General features: G+C 44.0%; 1 protein-coding gene and 1 long non-coding RNA gene across 3 annotated transcripts in view; one reads left to right on the top strand and one right to left on the bottom strand.

Annotated features, from left to right (window-relative positions):
• The window catches only part of DAPK1 (death associated protein kinase 1), a 70,440-nt gene extending 63,721 nt beyond the window's left edge, over window positions 1-6,719 (bottom strand). The window contains exons 1-2 of one of the 2 annotated variants that reach the window (XM_087715923.1): window positions 6,605-6,719; window positions 5,478-5,647 (exon numbers count right to left, since the gene is read on the bottom strand). In XM_087715923.1, coding sequence (XP_087572049.1) covers window positions 5,478-5,539 — 62 coding nt within the window. In that variant the 5' untranslated portion in view covers window positions 5,540-5,647; window positions 6,605-6,719. Of the gene's footprint in view, window positions 1-5,477; window positions 5,648-6,099; window positions 6,513-6,604 lie in introns of those variants that run through there. The other variant, XM_087715922.1, reaches the window with a different exon arrangement.
• A 111-nt stretch (window positions 6,720-6,830) lies between these two features.
• LOC148045405 (uncharacterized) overlaps window positions 6,831-16,694 on the top strand; it is a 73,816-nt gene continuing 63,952 nt past the window's right edge. The window contains exon 1 of the long non-coding RNA XR_015696709.1: window positions 6,831-6,929. This is a non-coding gene — a long non-coding RNA (uncharacterized LOC148045405). The remainder of the gene's footprint in view (window positions 6,930-16,694) is intronic.

Consider the following 16,694-nt stretch of genomic DNA (forward strand, 5'->3'; position numbering starts at 1 on the left):
GACAGCATCACTACCAGATGGATTTGTAACTGGCTGTACTCAATGTGTAGTCCTTAATGGTACTACATCTACATGAAGAGAAGTAAGCATGGAGTAACATAAAGTTCCGTCTTAGGCCTGGTACTTTTCAATATCTTCATAAATGACGTAGATGAGGGAGGGAAACACATCAAATTTGCAGATAATACTAAGCTGGCAGGAATAGCCAACACCCCAGAAGACAAGTTCAGAATCCAGAAAGATCTTGACAGATTTGAACAATGGGCTCTATCCACAAAATGAGATTTAATGTGGAGAAAAGCAAGGTTTTACTCATGGGCGGGAAAAAGCAAAGTACAAGTACAGATTAGGCGAAACCTGGCTCAAAAACAGTAACTGTGAAAGCAGGGTGGATTTGATTTAAATCAAGCCTTTTTACTAGTGATTTAAATCATCTTGAATTAAATCACTAGTAAAAAGGCTTGATTTAAATCAACCCGATTTAAATCATAATTTTTAAAGAGCAAATGTCATCTCTGTCCTGCAGCAGCTCCTCTGACCCACTGTTAGTTAGTTAGTTAGTTAGTTAGTTTATTTGTCTTGTATGCCGCCCACTCCCGGAGGACTCCGGGCGGCTTATAATAAAAAAGGAAAAGGTAATAAATAAGACAGACAACAATTTAAAATATAACAACATTCATAGTTACCGTGGGGCTGGATACTTCAACAGCCCCCGGCCTGCTGGAACAGCCAGGACTTAGTGGCTTTACGGAAGGCCTGGAGGGTCGTAAGGGTCCGGATCTCCACGGGGAGCTCATTCCAGAGGGCCGGAGCTGCAACAGAGAAGGCTCTCCCCCGGGGGGTCGCCAGCCGACATTGGCTGGCAGATGGGATCCGGAGAAGGCCTAGTCTGTGTGATCAAATCGGTCTTTGGGAGGTAATTGGCAGGAGGCGGTCTCTCAGGTACACGTTAATGGGATGGCTGGTGATGCAGCAGTGACACAACAAGGTGAAGGACATGGCAGGAAGCAGGTAAGTGGATACCTGCTAACAGGCGCTGCCACAATGGATCTGGAATGGCAGGTGCTCTTTAAATGTAAGGACTCATTCTTGCTAGTAGTTAAGACTCTTTAATTTTATTATTTGCTAACAAAATGAAGGTTTCCTATTTAGCTTGCAGAGCTTGGGTTCATTGAATGAGTTTACAAAAAATGTAAATATTGCAGACTCTACAGCCTCATGCTACATAACTAAGCTCTATTTCATGATGAATAAACTAAATTATTAATATATCTTAAACAGAAAACTATCTTTAGAATTTTATTAAAATAAATTTGATAAAAATAAACATAAATCTTATTTAAATTAAAAATAAAATAAAAAAATCATTGATTTTTATGCACCCTGTGGGAGAGGGACCTTGGAGTCCTAGTGCATGATCGCTTAAACATGAGTCAGCAGTGTGCAGCCGCTGCCAAAAAAGCTAATACAATCTTTAGTTGTATAAACAGAGGTATAGAATCAAAACCATGTAAAATATTAGTACTGCTTTATAAATCCTCAGTAAGACCACACCTGTAACACTGCATCCAGTTTTGGTCACCACATTACCAAAAAGATCTTGAGAATTTGGAAAAAGTGAAAAGAGTAACAACTAAGATGATTAAGGGCCTGGAGATTAAAATATATGAAGAATGGTTGTAGGATTTGGATTTGGCTAGCCTAGAGAAAGAAAGACTGGGGGTGGTGGTATGATAGTAGTATTCCAGTATTTGAAAGGCTACATAAAGAAGAGTGGGTCAATTTATTTTCCAAAGCATCAGAGGGCAGGACAAGAAACAATGGATGGAAACTAACGAAGGAGAAAATCTGGAATTAAGGAGAAACCTCCTAACAGTGAGGACAATTAACCAGTGGAACAGAAGTTATGGGTGCTTCATCACTGATGGTTTTTAAGGAGAGACTGGACAGTCACTTATCTGAAATTATATAGGATCTCCTGCTTGAACAGGGGGCTGAACTAAAAGACCTCGAAGGTCCCTTCCAGCTCTATTCTGATTCTGACATAACTGAAGCTGTGCTATGCTTTTAATCCTAAAATATCTGTTTCTTAAAATGAAAATTCTATATGGGTATTTCACGCATACCGAATCCATGATTTTGTGGCTTATTTTCTTGAAATATATCTTGATTAACAATTCTTTGTTTAGTGACCATTCAAAGTTAGGACAGAAACTGAATAGAAATTACAGTACAAGGAGCATACGGTGCCTGCATGACGCACCGTCCTCAAATTTGTGTCCGTGCAGCACCCCTGCAATCACATGATTGAGGCATTTGGCAGGAGATCACAAATGACAATCACATGATGTCACACTTAACTACCACACTTGAGTCTCTTAATGGCAAATGGAACTGCTACTGTAAGTTGGCATGGTTATGTGATGCACTTTACGACTGTGTTGTGATAGAATTCCTGGTCCCAATTTCTGTTATTAACCAAGTATTACCAGTACAAGGTATTTCAAATATCTTAAACTATTTCACTTCAAGTTAATCTTAAAGTTTCAAGGTAAATATAATATTGCCTTTAATGTCAAGCCAATGTCATGGGAACAAATTCTTGGACTGTTTTGATCAAGGATAATTTTAAAAAAAAGTATTACAAGAATGTAGCACTCTGGCAACTACATAGAGCCCCTGAAACAATATAGCATATCAAAGAAACCAGGGAATACTGTATTTAAAATGCGCAGTCACACTGTTCATAACCACAAAGGACAAAATGCAGCAGTGGAGGCATGCATATATTTCATAATAATTTCCTCCTAAATGGAACAGAAATCTGTTTTGGTCTTATGAAATTGGACAATGTGGTGGTTGCTTATTACTGCTGTTTAAGTTACAAGCAAGGGAGTACTAATTGTTTTGCTCATATGTCTATGGGTTCAAATCACTGCTACAGAATGTAAACTACACATTCATTATCACCATTTAGAGGCATAAAATTATACTGAAGTAAAACGATTGGTGATTCAGTATAAAAGCAAGCTAAGAGTTTTCAGACAACTCTTTAAAATGTCCCATAGAGATTAACAAATAAATTTCAACTTATGAAATAAAATGTACTTGGTTAGTAATCATATATTGTCTTTTAAAATAAGATGCGTTTTGCAGTTTTGGCATGTTTATAGCAAATCGGCATCAGTTAATTTTGAACAACAAAAAGATATAGCTCGCTACAAATTTTGCAGCAGTTAAGAAAAGGAAATCCAAACTATTATTTTTTTCAAATTAACTTTTTTTTATCCTGGTATTTGGAACTCAAGAATCTCCTATTTAATACATTCTGAATTTTTAATCCTTTCCTTACATTAATTATGTATACATTTAACACTGTTACAATTCATTCTCATTACTATTCTAAAATAACATTAGACTCCTGGCAACAATTTGAAATTCTTAAAACAGTGCTCAGTGCTTAAAACAATCCTACAATTATCTTGTAGATTATAATTAGCTACATGTTGCATATAAAATAACAATGAATAAAATGAGATAAATTTATTTTTACTTTCACAATAGGCTATAATTTTCTGTAGAAAATTAATTTGAATGATGTCAGAATTCAAGTTAATCATCTAGTTGCTGTTTTCTTATTAATTTGAAGGAGGCCTGGATTTTTCCCTGTAGCTATAAGGTACTCGGTGTACAGTCAGTTCACAATACATACAGTAAAATTATTGCCTGTTTCAAAAATAATTTGAGTGTTGATAATTAAAAGTCAAAAACTGTCTTTTTTTGTATTATAATTGCACATGAAAGAAAAAATAAATAAATTCATGCCCTCAAGTAAGGGATCACTCCTGGCAATTGCCTGGACAAGTCCTTGCACTTTTCTTGCAACATTTCTAGAAGTGGTTTGCTATGGCATTCTTCCTAAGGCTGAGAGAATGTGACTGGTTTTTTCTAGCCTGGTATCTTTAACCACCACACTAAATTGGTTTTCTTAACTGTATGTAACTCAAAAATAAATTCAAGAGGACCATAATTTAAACACATCCTCAAAAAAGTCCAAACCTAGGGGTTAATTTGAACTCATTTCCAAGTTTACATAGCTTATTAGTTCGGTGGCTAGAAGTCTTTCTACAAGTTGGTATATTTCTTCTGTTTACATCATTATTGTTTCCACACAAGTTTTTGTGTTGATCTGCATGACATCCAAATTGCTAAACTGGTTCTCAATAATCTTGTCAACCTTCATACTACTTTCATTATGGCTTGGAAATCACAGCAAACTTTCAATATAAACTTTCCTTATGGATTAATTATGAAGGTATATGAGAACTATAACGCTTGATATGGAAACATTTACTGTTCACTTCGGGATTTTACTGAAAGCTTACAATAACTTGACAACCAGAATGTAATATTGTACATTTTAAAACAAATGCAGTTCAGCAATTAAACTCAGAAATTTAAAATAAAATGGAAGTATAATCAGCAGTCAATAGTTTTGTTTTTCCTATCACCAAGCTATAGGTTATACACCCAGCATGTTATAATGTTCAACTAACAAGCTTTATGGAATCTGTGTTAAAACTACACTGTATAATGATGATAATTTACTTGATATGACATTTGACTGAAATGAATAAGGGAAATCTGATAGTTGGAGAATAATCAAGTGTCTACAAAATGGATAACATTAAAAAAATATTTGGATTCAGAACCTTCCACATTAAGGCTTAAGATGCAACAGAGCAGATTAATACAAATTTGTGTTCTACAACATCCACTAACAATTCACTGCTAAGGTTGTGATCAAGCAAACTGTTCTTATAGTTAGTTACTCTCAGCATAAAACAAACATAATTTTAATATTCTTCAATCCAGTATTTTTCAACAAAGCAGGTTGCTTGGAATCTTCTTTGAGGTAATTTCATCAGAATATTGAGTTTTTCCTCAGGAAAAATGCCTACATAACATCAGTATCAATGCTCAGTTCCTTGCCACAGTGTAATACATTTTATTGGTGGTCTAATGATCCCCTCTTAAAAGGCACATAACAGCTAAAAAATACCATATCTCTTAATCTGCAGCATTTAAGCAGTTCATTGGAATGCATGAATGGTAAACGCATTTACAGTTCAGTCCTGTGACTTTGTTCCTACAATATATATATTATCTTGGTCAACTGAACTGGAGCTTAGTCAATTAACCCACATTTCTGGGTTCACATGCCAGACAGAAACAGCAATCTATCAAGCAGCCTGATTTCACATTCCACAGAAGACTAAAACGCATTTAGCCAGTTCCCAGTTTACTGGGGTTGTGCACGTATCACGGATTGGTTCCCATGTCCTGTTGTGGTCACCACAACCTTCAGCCTTCTTCCCAATCCAAAACACTTGCTCTGTGATTTCTATTGTCCCCTAGGGACAATTTTCTTTAAAATCAATCAAGTCCATGTACTTTCCTCCCAACAGGTACTCTACCTTCCAAGTTCCTCTCCAACCTCGTAGTGATCCTCCAGGTTTTCTTGCCGGAAGACAGTCATGATAGCTGGGAAGGGAAAGCCCACAACCAGCTTCCACTGCCTTTGCCTTTCAACTCATCACCTCCACCTTGGTACGATCTTCCAGGACTTCATGCATGGCGCTACGCTCTGGAGAAGAGAGACAGGGGGAAAAAGCAAGGGGCGAGTTAAAATGCCCATGTTTGCAGGAAGGGTGCGGTTATGTCACTGTTTTCTCCATGCACACAGGTCCACCATACACCACGCCGGCAGCGCCTCTGAAAGAAAGCAGGATTGGGAAAGCAGAGCGGTCCCGGGTGGCGGCCGGCTGGTTAACTTCGCTCTCTAAAAATCACCGGGCTTCAGCTGCCAAGAAATGGAAGCCTCTCCCGGGGTCCTCCTCCCCCTTGTGCGCGCCTTGCACGGGCGAGAGGCTCTTCTCGCCCGTGCCTCGAGCTGCGAAATGGAGACAACAGCCAGGGAAAAAGAAGTCACCCCCTTTCTCCTCCCCCCCACGAGAACAACGCCTCGCTGGGGAGGGAGCGAGGGGAAAGAAAGGCGCCTCCTAAACTCCGCGCGCCGCTTCCTCGCGCGCATCTCACCTTCTTCCCCGCACCGCAAGCAGGAGCCCCCAAAGCCACCATTTCACCTGAGCCAGGAGCCAGGAGCCGCACGGACGCCACATTCCTCAGCAACTCCCCCCCTCCGTTACCCGGTCAACTAGGACGTGCAACCGGGAGGAGCCGCCGCCGCCGCCTAAAATCCGCCCGCTCGGCTCTCGATAAAATCCAGCTAGCCAGGCGCGGGCATTCCCCTTCGCCCTGCTTGGAGGAGTGCAAAGAGCCTGGCGCTTTTCCTCTTTGGCTCCTGCTCTCCTGGAAGGCCTTGCCCCGTTCTCCGCCCTCCTGCTGGCTAAGGAGGGACGCAACCCGGCGAGGAAGGGACGGAAGCCCCCCGACTCGTCTGCCGGAGTCGCCGCCGCCGCAGGGGGAGGAGGGGAGGCGCGCCGGGAACCTCTCCTTGGCGCAGGGAGCTTCCTTCTGGCTGGGGCGGCGAGAGACCGGGGAGAAAAACCCGCCCCTCCAGCTCGCTCCCTCGCTCACTCACCCTCTTGCTCGAGCTCGCGCTTCCTTTTTTCCGGGCGGCAGCCTCCCTTTCTAATCGTTCGCACACTCTTCGGAGCCGAGCTAGGGAAAGGCACTCCGGCAAGCGGCCAATGGGAAAGCCGCGGCGTTTTTACACCCCTCCCTCTCTTCTCCCGACCAGCCCACGCCAGCGGTGAGCAACGGGGGAGGGAGGATGCGGCTCGTGCGCGCGCACGCACGCACGGGCCGACAAAGGCGTGCAGGTGTATTAGCCAGGCTGCTTACCTTCGGGTATCGCCGGCCGCCTTGGCGCGGCTTGGAAGGCGTCGGGACCTCCCTCGCGCCAGGTTAGCGCTCGGGTAGAAAAACTTCATCCATTCCGGGGGGGGGGGGCGGGGGGTTGCAGAAGGTTAATGGCCATTATGTAAGTACTGCCCACCCTTCTCTAACTGGTGCCCTCCAGGTGGATTCCGGCAATGCAAAACCGCCAGACGTGAAGCTAGTTGGGCATCGTTGGGAACGGATCTTAAACGCATTTGGAAGGTTCCCGGTTCCGAATATTTACCAAACAGGGTTGTAAGATCTCACAAGCAGAGAGAAGTGAGTTGTAGCATCTGCAGGTATAGCGGGCAGCAGGTGTGGAACTCTTCTGGGCCATGATTGTAGTGCCTTATCAAAAAGTTGATCTTTGCCTTGGCTTTCTGACCAGCAAGGTTTGCTTTGCCAAAGAGAAACTTCCTTACCAAGAGCTTCTTTTTTTCCCCAAAAGGCAACTGAACTTTGTTTTTTCTTTGAAGATGTTTTGCTTCACATCCAAGAAGCTTTTTCTTCAGAGATGAAGATGAGAAGCGAAATGTCTTCAAGAAAAAAAAACCAAGTCTAGTTTGTCTCAGCACTTTTGGGAGAACCATGTCCTGGTTGGCTGAGAATCTCCATAGACTTCCTTATCAAGAGTGATTGTCTCACAATTACTCTATTCTGTAGCAGTGAAATGATATGTGAATTACTAATATGTGGATTATTTTATAGGACTAAATTCCCACATTTTTATTTTTAACTGAAGAGCTAACCTTGGGGCATCACTAATGAAACCACCATGAAAATACAGCATTATAGTGCCTGTACATTTTTTCAAGGATGTCATTTCCATGCTAGTATTGTTTTATTATATATTAGGTTGTCTGTAACCAGACTGAAATTGTGTGTTGTGATCAAATTGAATGCCAATATAATCATATGCCAAAATTCATTGGCTCATTTCTCAACTCTAATTGTTGGGAACCATGACTAGGAATCACAGCACTTGAAGGAAAAATTCCACCTCATCTATTCCACAAAAGCTCTTGCACAAAATCCTTGCATGCCCCACTATTGTCATGCCTAAACTGAGATGGTCACTTACAACAATAGTTGAAATTTTCAGTTTTGGGAATCTTTGAAAGAAATAAGCCTTTTGCTAATTTCTTAACCTTTGCAGCTTCCTCTTGGACTTTGTTTTCCCCATATATCCACTGCTTTGTCCAATAATTTTATGTCTGATAGGTAAATATTCTTTCTGATGCTGGTTCTAGTTTGCTGCTTTTAATGAGTTCTCTTTTTCCCCTAAATTTTTATATAGTATTGTAATCTTGTGCTTTTATGATACATTATTCTGAAAGCAAATAATAAACCATTCTGAAAATAATTCTGAAGACCAGAAAATCACTGGAATGGTTTTTGTTGTGGTTTACAAATCTCATTTGTGTGGTAAAACTTCCCATCCATGGAAATGCACATCTAAGTTTTCCCAAGTTTGGCATGTGCATCTGTTTATGCATCTTGATATAACTACAAAAGGTTTGATATTTTAAGGCGCCAAGTTTGAATTGAGCCATTTCTCAAATGACCATAACATTTTAAAAGTTAGTGAAAGAAAATGATATTCTTAATTAGTTTTCAATCCAAGTAAATGATGTAAAAATTTGAGCAAAACAAATGGAGCCTACTGAACCTCTCATATTGACAGAAAAGAAATTTAAATTGCCAAAACAAAACCAATAGAACTGCCTATATTTACATGTAGCCTGCTCTTCCAGCTGGCTTATATAATATGCTGCAACTTTTAATATGACTCAAGACTGGGGAAGAGAAACTAGACTGAAGGATATAAATATATCCCTAATTATACAGCAATATTGCAATATTTATTATATTTTGCATTGTAATACTAAAATTTAAAAGTGCCAATGTAAGCTTTTTCTTCCTTAGTATTCCATATGCTTGTGCATTGTAAACCTTAGATAACTATTGTTCAATATTACTTAAATGCATTTCCAACAGCTGCAGCAAGCTTAACAGTTTTTTTCATTTCTCATTTGACACTGCTTTGCAGACTTGCATACCTTGAAAGGAACTAATGACCCAGAGGTATCTACAAAACAACCCCAAGTAATGAGCAATGGGTAACTGTTACGTGAACCTTTGACCTAATCAAATGCTAATCTTCAGGGGCAAGAAACAATCCAATAATTATAACTTCTTGGTTTTGCATATGCCTTTTATGAATATTTCTTCTCAGTAGTCCTCCATGTTACTGTTTACTTGGGTAAGGAGAAATACATACACTGAATCAGGGTCTGTAGAAGAAATATCTGTAAAATGTTCTGCCATCTCTTGGCTTTAAAAATCACTGAACTGTGGAATAGAACATTTAGTTGCCTCTAATTTTAACTCTCTTTCCCTTTATAGAATTCCAGTGTACAGATTAATTCAGGAAAGTGAAGTTAATATGGAAACAAAGACCTGTCATTGGCAAAAGATTTAGACCTGAGATATTGTGGTTTGCTTAACGCTAATGTTGAATAAGTCACAAACGTGGTTCACACACCATAATAAAGCGCAAGCAAATCACATTTTGATCTAAATAAAAATATGAACCCACCAACCTTACACTAAACTTTAGCAGACATGATATAGAACTTTTTTTTCATGCTTATGAAGTAGTGAATGCTGAAGCAAATATGCTTCTGTGCTTGTGTTGTAAATAACTGCATGTGTATCTTTTTCTGCAATTTTTAAGTAAGTCCAAACATATTTGAGTTCTTCCAAATGAGTCACAAGACCGTATTTCCCAAGTCAGATGTTTCTGTTTAATGATGATGTCATCTTGCAAAATAAAATCTATATTTTGCCATAAATTAAAGTACCTGAACTATTCAGGGTACTCGTACTATCATCACAATGTGTTTGCCCATTTGTTTTTGTTTTAAAAACAATTTTTTTTTTTAGTCAGAAAAAAAATCTACCTACATCTTGACCAAAGTGTCTACAACATTGAAATTGTTACAGGCAATCCTATTCGAAATTAACTTAACCACTTAATGGAATTTGGAGTGGGATGAAACCAGAACATGCTTGGAAGATGAAGGAAAGGAGAATGCAAGGGAAGAGAGATCTGTTAAATAGTTTGGGATCCAACTGGTTTAAGCCTATTAATCTCAATATTAGGAGTTCAGGGTTCAGGTGAATGGGTTTTAGCTGAATTGGCAATCACTACAGATTTTTTGGTGTAAATATACATGAAGATCAGTCAGCCTCATAAATATGCAAGTTCTGCATTCTTCCATAGTTGAACTTTCAAACAATCTTCGAAGGCAGTTTAGATAGAATACATTTACAATTGTATAATTTGGAAGTCACCAAAGTGTGAAGGACAGTGGTCAGGTTGCTCTGTCTTAAGCAATGAGTGTAAAGTAGCATGGCACAGAATTGTACTATTATTTGAATACAAGCTAATTAGACTGCCAGGTAAATATTCTGAAATCACATTCTATTGCATTGTCTGGCTGCTTAATTTGAGTATTTTGCTTTTCTTAGGTGATTAGTTGAATGTTTTCCCAATGATTTTCTGTATAGAGAATCATCCAGAACAGAACCCCTCCCCCCAAATGTCTCGTTTTGGTCAGCAGAGGCACCCCGGCGGCCCCGCAGGCCAGATTTATACACCCCAAGGGTTGGATTTGGCCAGAGGTCTTGAGTTTGACACCCCTGATGTAGAATATCAGCAGTTAATCTTGTTGGCTATTGCATTTTATATGTAATATTTTATTATTTCATTTCATTTTATTACTTTATTTTATTTTTAATGGGAATTATATAATTAAGGAGAAACATTATCCATCCAGAGAACAGAATGATCCCAGTCCTGCTGTTTTTCCGTAAATCCTTAAAAAAATAACTCTGGCTCTGTGCCTAGTCCTGAGTATGTTCAGGAACTTGTTTTATGGTTAATTTAGTAATTAGGATGGGTGATTTATTCTCAGATCCTATGTATTTTAAGTTTTGTATCAGTTGTTTTTTATTTTTTTAAATTTTATTCACCACCATAGTCACTTGGTGTGATGGACAGCCACACAAAAACAAACAAGCAAGCAAACAAACAAATGAATATTATGTGGCCTTGAAAAGTAAAGCTGGTGCAAAATGTGGTAGTATAGGCTTCTAAAAGGGCAATACATTGAATAGCCCTTCACTGGTTGTCAGCTTGCTTCCAAGTCCACTTAAAGTTGTTGGTTTTGACCTTTAAAGCCCTACATAGCAGGGGGCCAGGTATCTGAGAGATTGCCTCTCCAGTTATCTCTACCTGCCCCATCAGATCCAGCAGGAGAGGCATATGTAGTAAGATGGGAGTTCCATCTTATCATGGGACCCACCTCCTGGAACATCAACCCTTACCCTCCTGAGGGGAAGTTAGCCTCAACCCTGGAGAAAGCCCTTAAACTTCAGCAAGTTTTTGGATCTCCTGGTAATAGGGAACCTATGTGCTGGCTGTATTATCTATTATATATATGTTGGCTACCTCTGATCTATATATATTTTCCCTCTTGTGGTTTTTTGTTTGTTTATATTCATAGTTTTTAACTGATTTTATAGAGTATTTTTATTAGGTGCCATCCAGAGTTACCTGCTGTGAGACAGGCAACCATATAAATTTGACAAGGCAATAAATTCTTCTGAAAAGTTCCAATTGTTTGGTTTTCCTGCTGCACTATCATTTCTGAGGCTTAGTTCCATTTTTACCATATTGAACTTTCATTCAGTAAAGATTTATTGGCAGCTAATGGCCAAAAGAAGAAATTTGAGCTGAACTAATAATGCTTTGGTAATGAAATGAGCCTTTTTTTGTTTGAAAGATTGTGATATATACCAAAGAAAGACATAGCTAGTTGCAATGGCAATAATAAAAACTTTGCAACTTTGCATGCAGTGGCAGCCAGTAATTCAAGATCAAGGGACGGAAGTTGATAGTTTCCACTCTAAAGTTCAAGAATATTATTGGCATTTATTGGCATCACATGGAAAGTATTCATGTATTAGATTTAAACAGACATAAACCCAATTCAGATAATCTTTTACCTGATCCCAATCCCTTAATCCAGGGATGTCAAACTGGCGGCCCACGGGCTGGATGTGTCCCACCTAGGCCATACCCACCCTGGCTCTGCAAAGGTAAATAACATTGTGAAACATATGATTTGATCGACTTTGCCTTAATCCTTGGCCTTCTCAGGAGTAGCCCCGGCCCTTTGGAACGAGCTCCCTGTGGAGATTCGTACCCTCTCCACCGTCCAAGCCTTCCGCACAGCCCTGAAGAACTGGCTCGCTCGTCAGGCCTGGGGATAAGGATAGTTACCCCTCCCGAATGATGAATGTATGTTGTTTGCCATTTTAGTATATGTCTCTATTTTGTTGTCTGTATCCCCCCCTTCCCAGTTTTATGTGAGCCGCCCTGAGTCCCCTCAGGGAAAAGGGCGGCCTACAAATTCTAATAAAACTACAAAACTACAAACTACAAACTTTCACAAATATTCTGCAACATTCTAACATTGCCAATCAAGAAATATGGGAAATAAGACATGACTAGTGCTAGAATTGTACCGTTGCTGTAGAAAATCAGTTCAATATGAGTTGCATGTTGATAGGCTTATTCTCCATAGTGAGGGGGAGGAGTATCCAGCATGGGTTGACTTTATCCTCTCGTTGATTGGACTGAGTCATCAGAGCTCTTGGTATAAGCCTCTGGTCCACCAGGCTCCGCCCAGTTTATAGACTCAGTCCACTCAAATGGACGGTTGACCATCCTAGATCTCCAACAGGTCGAAGATATTCAAGAAAGAAAAGGAAGGAAAATTCCAGTGTCTCCCTCCTACAGCATCCCAGGCGAGCTGGCAACTCCCGGGACTGTAAGGATCGGCCAAAAGCCCCTCAGTGGGCGGCCCGCCGCCCAGGCTGCTGAGTGAGAAAAGCAACACTCAGACAGGAATTTGCCGGGTGAGCAGGAGACAGAGGGCAGAAGCCTCTGGCAGGCACGCCCGGCTGCAAGGACGCCAGCAGCGCCGGAGACTTCCCCAAGAGCCGCGGATCGTGAGAAGGGACAGGCTAGGACGGCGCGGAGCCCCCCCGCCCCCTGGAAGGGAGCCTTGCAAACGCGGAGCGCCCGCCCCATTGGTACGTGACCCACCTCATTGGAGGGGGCTCACGGGCAAAGCAAGGACTCCAGCGGCATGGGAAGTGAAGAAAACGGCAGCAGCGCAGCTCTTCGGAGCACAAGCCGCCCAGCCAGAATATTCAAAAGGGGCGCCTTCATCTCCTGGCAAAGGCGCCATCTTGAAGCCATAAGGGACCATGTGTTCCAAGATGGCGGCGCCCAGAGGCAACAGGAGACTGGCAGGACACAGGTACTGGCAACAACAGCCGGCAGTCCCACCAGGTTAGTGACCACCCCTCAGGCGGCCCAGAGAAGGGGGGGAGGAAAGGCAGAGACAAAAAGAAGCACCTCTCCCCCAGCGCAGAGCTGGAAACAGGCGGGGGCGGGGGGAGGAAAGGCAGAGACCAAAAAAAAAAAAAAAACCTCCCCCCAGGGCAGAGCTGAAAGCAGGGGGGGGGGGGAGTCACAAGCCTCCCAAGCCATCTAAATAAGAAAGGAGGAGGCATTAAAGACTGGAACAGATTTGCAAGAGGGCAAGTGGCCTCAAATCCATCCCATGCCAGGGAAAGAAAAGAAAGGCTCCTGGAGGCCCCACAGCAGGTGGGACTGCAGGGGAGACAACCATTTGCAGGCAAGAATCCCCTTTGACACCCCTAGTCCTTGGGGTCTCCCTCAGAGGTGGCAATCCCCCTCCCCCATGCTGCCTCCCTGAGATCAGCCTCTGCCACCCCCCCCAGACAGGCAAGGGCCCCCAGCCAGCAAGCACCACAGGGGCCCCCAATTTTCAGACATAATGATGAAGGGCTTCCAGCAATGCCTGACATTGCTGCAGCAGCCTCAAATGCTGCCTCAGTGGCATCCTCTCCTAGGATACCTGAAGGGCTGGAAACCCAGGGGAAGGACAGCTTAGCTCCTCAGCCTTATCATGGGAGGAGAGTGAGCTGGATTGTGAGGAGGGGGAAGTCAGGGAGGATGACCTATCCAATGACATAGGCTTGCCCCCCCCCCCCAAGCTGACCTTCACCGGGTGGTTCCAGCCTTTGTTATATAAATCACTCCTTTTTAAGGGTTAAGCAGCCGCCAGGCTTGGGAACAGAGCAGCAGAGGCACCGCCTCAGCAGCAGGGGGTTTTCTGCAGAAACCAGGTTTGAGGAGCAGGCCATTGAGACCGACACAGTGCCAACTCCCAGGGCCTTTCTTGAATCGGTCAAGTGCCAAGGGGCCATTCCCATGCTCACATCCACAGACAAGGCCTTTTCAATGTGGATCAAGACATGGAGGGGGTGCTATCCCACCCACCAGGGGCGCCTTGGCTTTGGCTCTGCAACACCCCTGATTCTGCCAGGGGAACCTGAGCAGGCTCTGACGTGGGAAGACAGGAAGGCGGGCCTCACCCTCCGAAGAGGCATCAGGCAGCTGCCTGGGCGGTGAAGGCCGCCATCACCGCCTCATTGTTCAACAGGTCTCCTCTGCTCTGGCTGCAGGAGCTGCAACAACGCATCCCCATTACCGAGGTCAGAGCGCACCAGGACATCAATAAGCTGGGGGCGGTCATCCAATCTGTGGCAGATGCCTCATTGTCTGCAACCAGGCTTGCCTCCAGGGCAATTGTTCCACTGTTGCATCTCGCAGGCTGCTGTGGCTGAGACAGTGGCAGGCAGAGGTTCACCACAGGTGGCGCCTGGCATCCACTCCTTTCACAGGAGATGTCCCTTTTGGACCCGCTCTGGACCCCTATCTGGTCGAGAATAAGGACTAGAGGAAGGATCTCCCCACAGCCCCTAAGAGAGGACAGTTCAGGACGGTGCCTTACTCCAGACGGCCCTGTTCCCGGGGACAAGACTTCGGGTCCTCCTTTTGGGGTTAGGATCCCTTCAGGGGTTCAGGGGCGGGGTACTCAGGTGCCAGGCATTACGAGGAGGCTCTTCCGGCAGGCAGAGATGCCAAGATAGGCAGCAGAGGGGCAGGCAGCAGAAGCGGCCCTTCCGAGGGAGCGGAGGATGTGGCGGGGGGAATGCCCCTCCCGCAAAAACTAAGGCCAGAACCGAGTCACCCCCCCCTAGGGGGGCGGTTGGCATACTTCACCGACTGCTGCGACCGTGCCTCATCAGATAAGTAGGTTCAGAACACCATGAGGCACAGTCCGGCTCTGGAACTCCTGTCTAAACCCCTGGGGTTTTTCCAGAGCTGCCCGGTTTCAAATAACCCGGCACGGAGATTACTGATGCAGCTATACAACTCCTGCTGGACATGGAGCCATCCAGCCAGTGCCTCTAGACAGCAGGGCCAAGGGCATTACACCATCCCTTTCGGAATCCCCAAGACATCGGGGATGGAGGGCAATTCTGGATCTGAAGTGGCGGGACCGCTTCAATCGTTACAGGAGGTTCAAAATACATTCCCTCCACTCCATCTTGGAGGGAATCAGACAGGGAGACTTCCGCACTTTTATAGACCCCACAGAGGCCTATTTACACATTCCCATCACTAGGGATTACAGGAGGTTTCTCACGTTCAGCTATCTGGGGCAGCACTCCCATAACCAGGCCTTGCCCTTCGGCCGGTATCCCTCCCCGCAAGACTTCACCAAGGTAATGGCTGCCTTAGCAGCGAGCTGGAGGCAGATTCCAGTTAGGATTCTAGGCCACCTAGATGACCTCCTCATACAGTCATCCTTTGAAGGGGCATTAGGGGATCTAGATATCACCTTGCCATTCCTGAGGGAGCACGGGTTCTCGGGGAATCCGGTTAAAAGCCAATTCTACCCTTCCACTAGGCTCATTCACCTAGGGGCTCTGATAGACTCAGTGGCAGGTAAGATATTCCTGTCACCCAAAAGACAGTGCTCGCTAAGACGACTAGTCATCCAGGTAATCAAGGGAGACAGGGTGCCTTTAGCCACATGGTCTAGATGGTTAGGCACCAGGGTCTCAGCCTTTGGCATTATTCCTTGGGCCCGTCTCTACATCAGAGACCTACAAGGGTTCCCTTGCCATTCCAGCAAAGGCACAGGAGCTACTCCCAGGCCAGGGTTCTTCTCCCGGCAATAGTCCCACGCTCACTGATCGGGTGGACGTCCCCGGCGATAACCAAGGGCGAATTCTTCAGAACGCCAGACCGGGTGACGGTAGCCACAGGTGCCAACCTGTTCGGAGGGTGGGGGGCGCCCACCTACAAGACCAGATAGTGCAGGGACAGTGAACCAGACAGAACTGACTCACAATATCAACTGGTTGGAACGCAGGGCAGTTCTCTTGACCCTAGAAAAATTTCACCACTCTGTCAAGGACAGACACCTTCCAGCCCCCACAGACAATATTGCACCCAAGGCCCACTTCAACAGACGGGGGGACCAAGTCGAAGGCCCTCATGAGGGAGGCCAAAAGGCCAGGTCAGTGGGCCGTATGGAATGTTCTCTCCTTAAGGGCGGAACATATAGCGGGGGGGGGACAACATCAGAGCCAATGGCTCAGCCGGGCAGAAGTGGACAACTCGGAGTGGAGATTGCACCCGGTGATCTTCAGAGAGGCGATGGACCACCTCAGCCACCCAGAAGTCGAGCTATTTGCCACCACCCCCAACACCCAGCTCCCAAGGTTTATGCCAGGTACCAAAGCCTGGGGTCAGAAGGGGCAATAGCAGTTAG

Source organism: Thamnophis sirtalis, unplaced genomic scaffold (genome assembly GCF_051295495.1).
Source record: "Thamnophis sirtalis isolate CommonGarterSnake01/CBP01778 unplaced genomic scaffold, rThaSir2_p1.2 scaffold_5, whole genome shotgun sequence".
Lineage (NCBI taxonomy): Eukaryota > Metazoa > Chordata > Lepidosauria > Squamata > Natricidae > Thamnophis > Thamnophis sirtalis.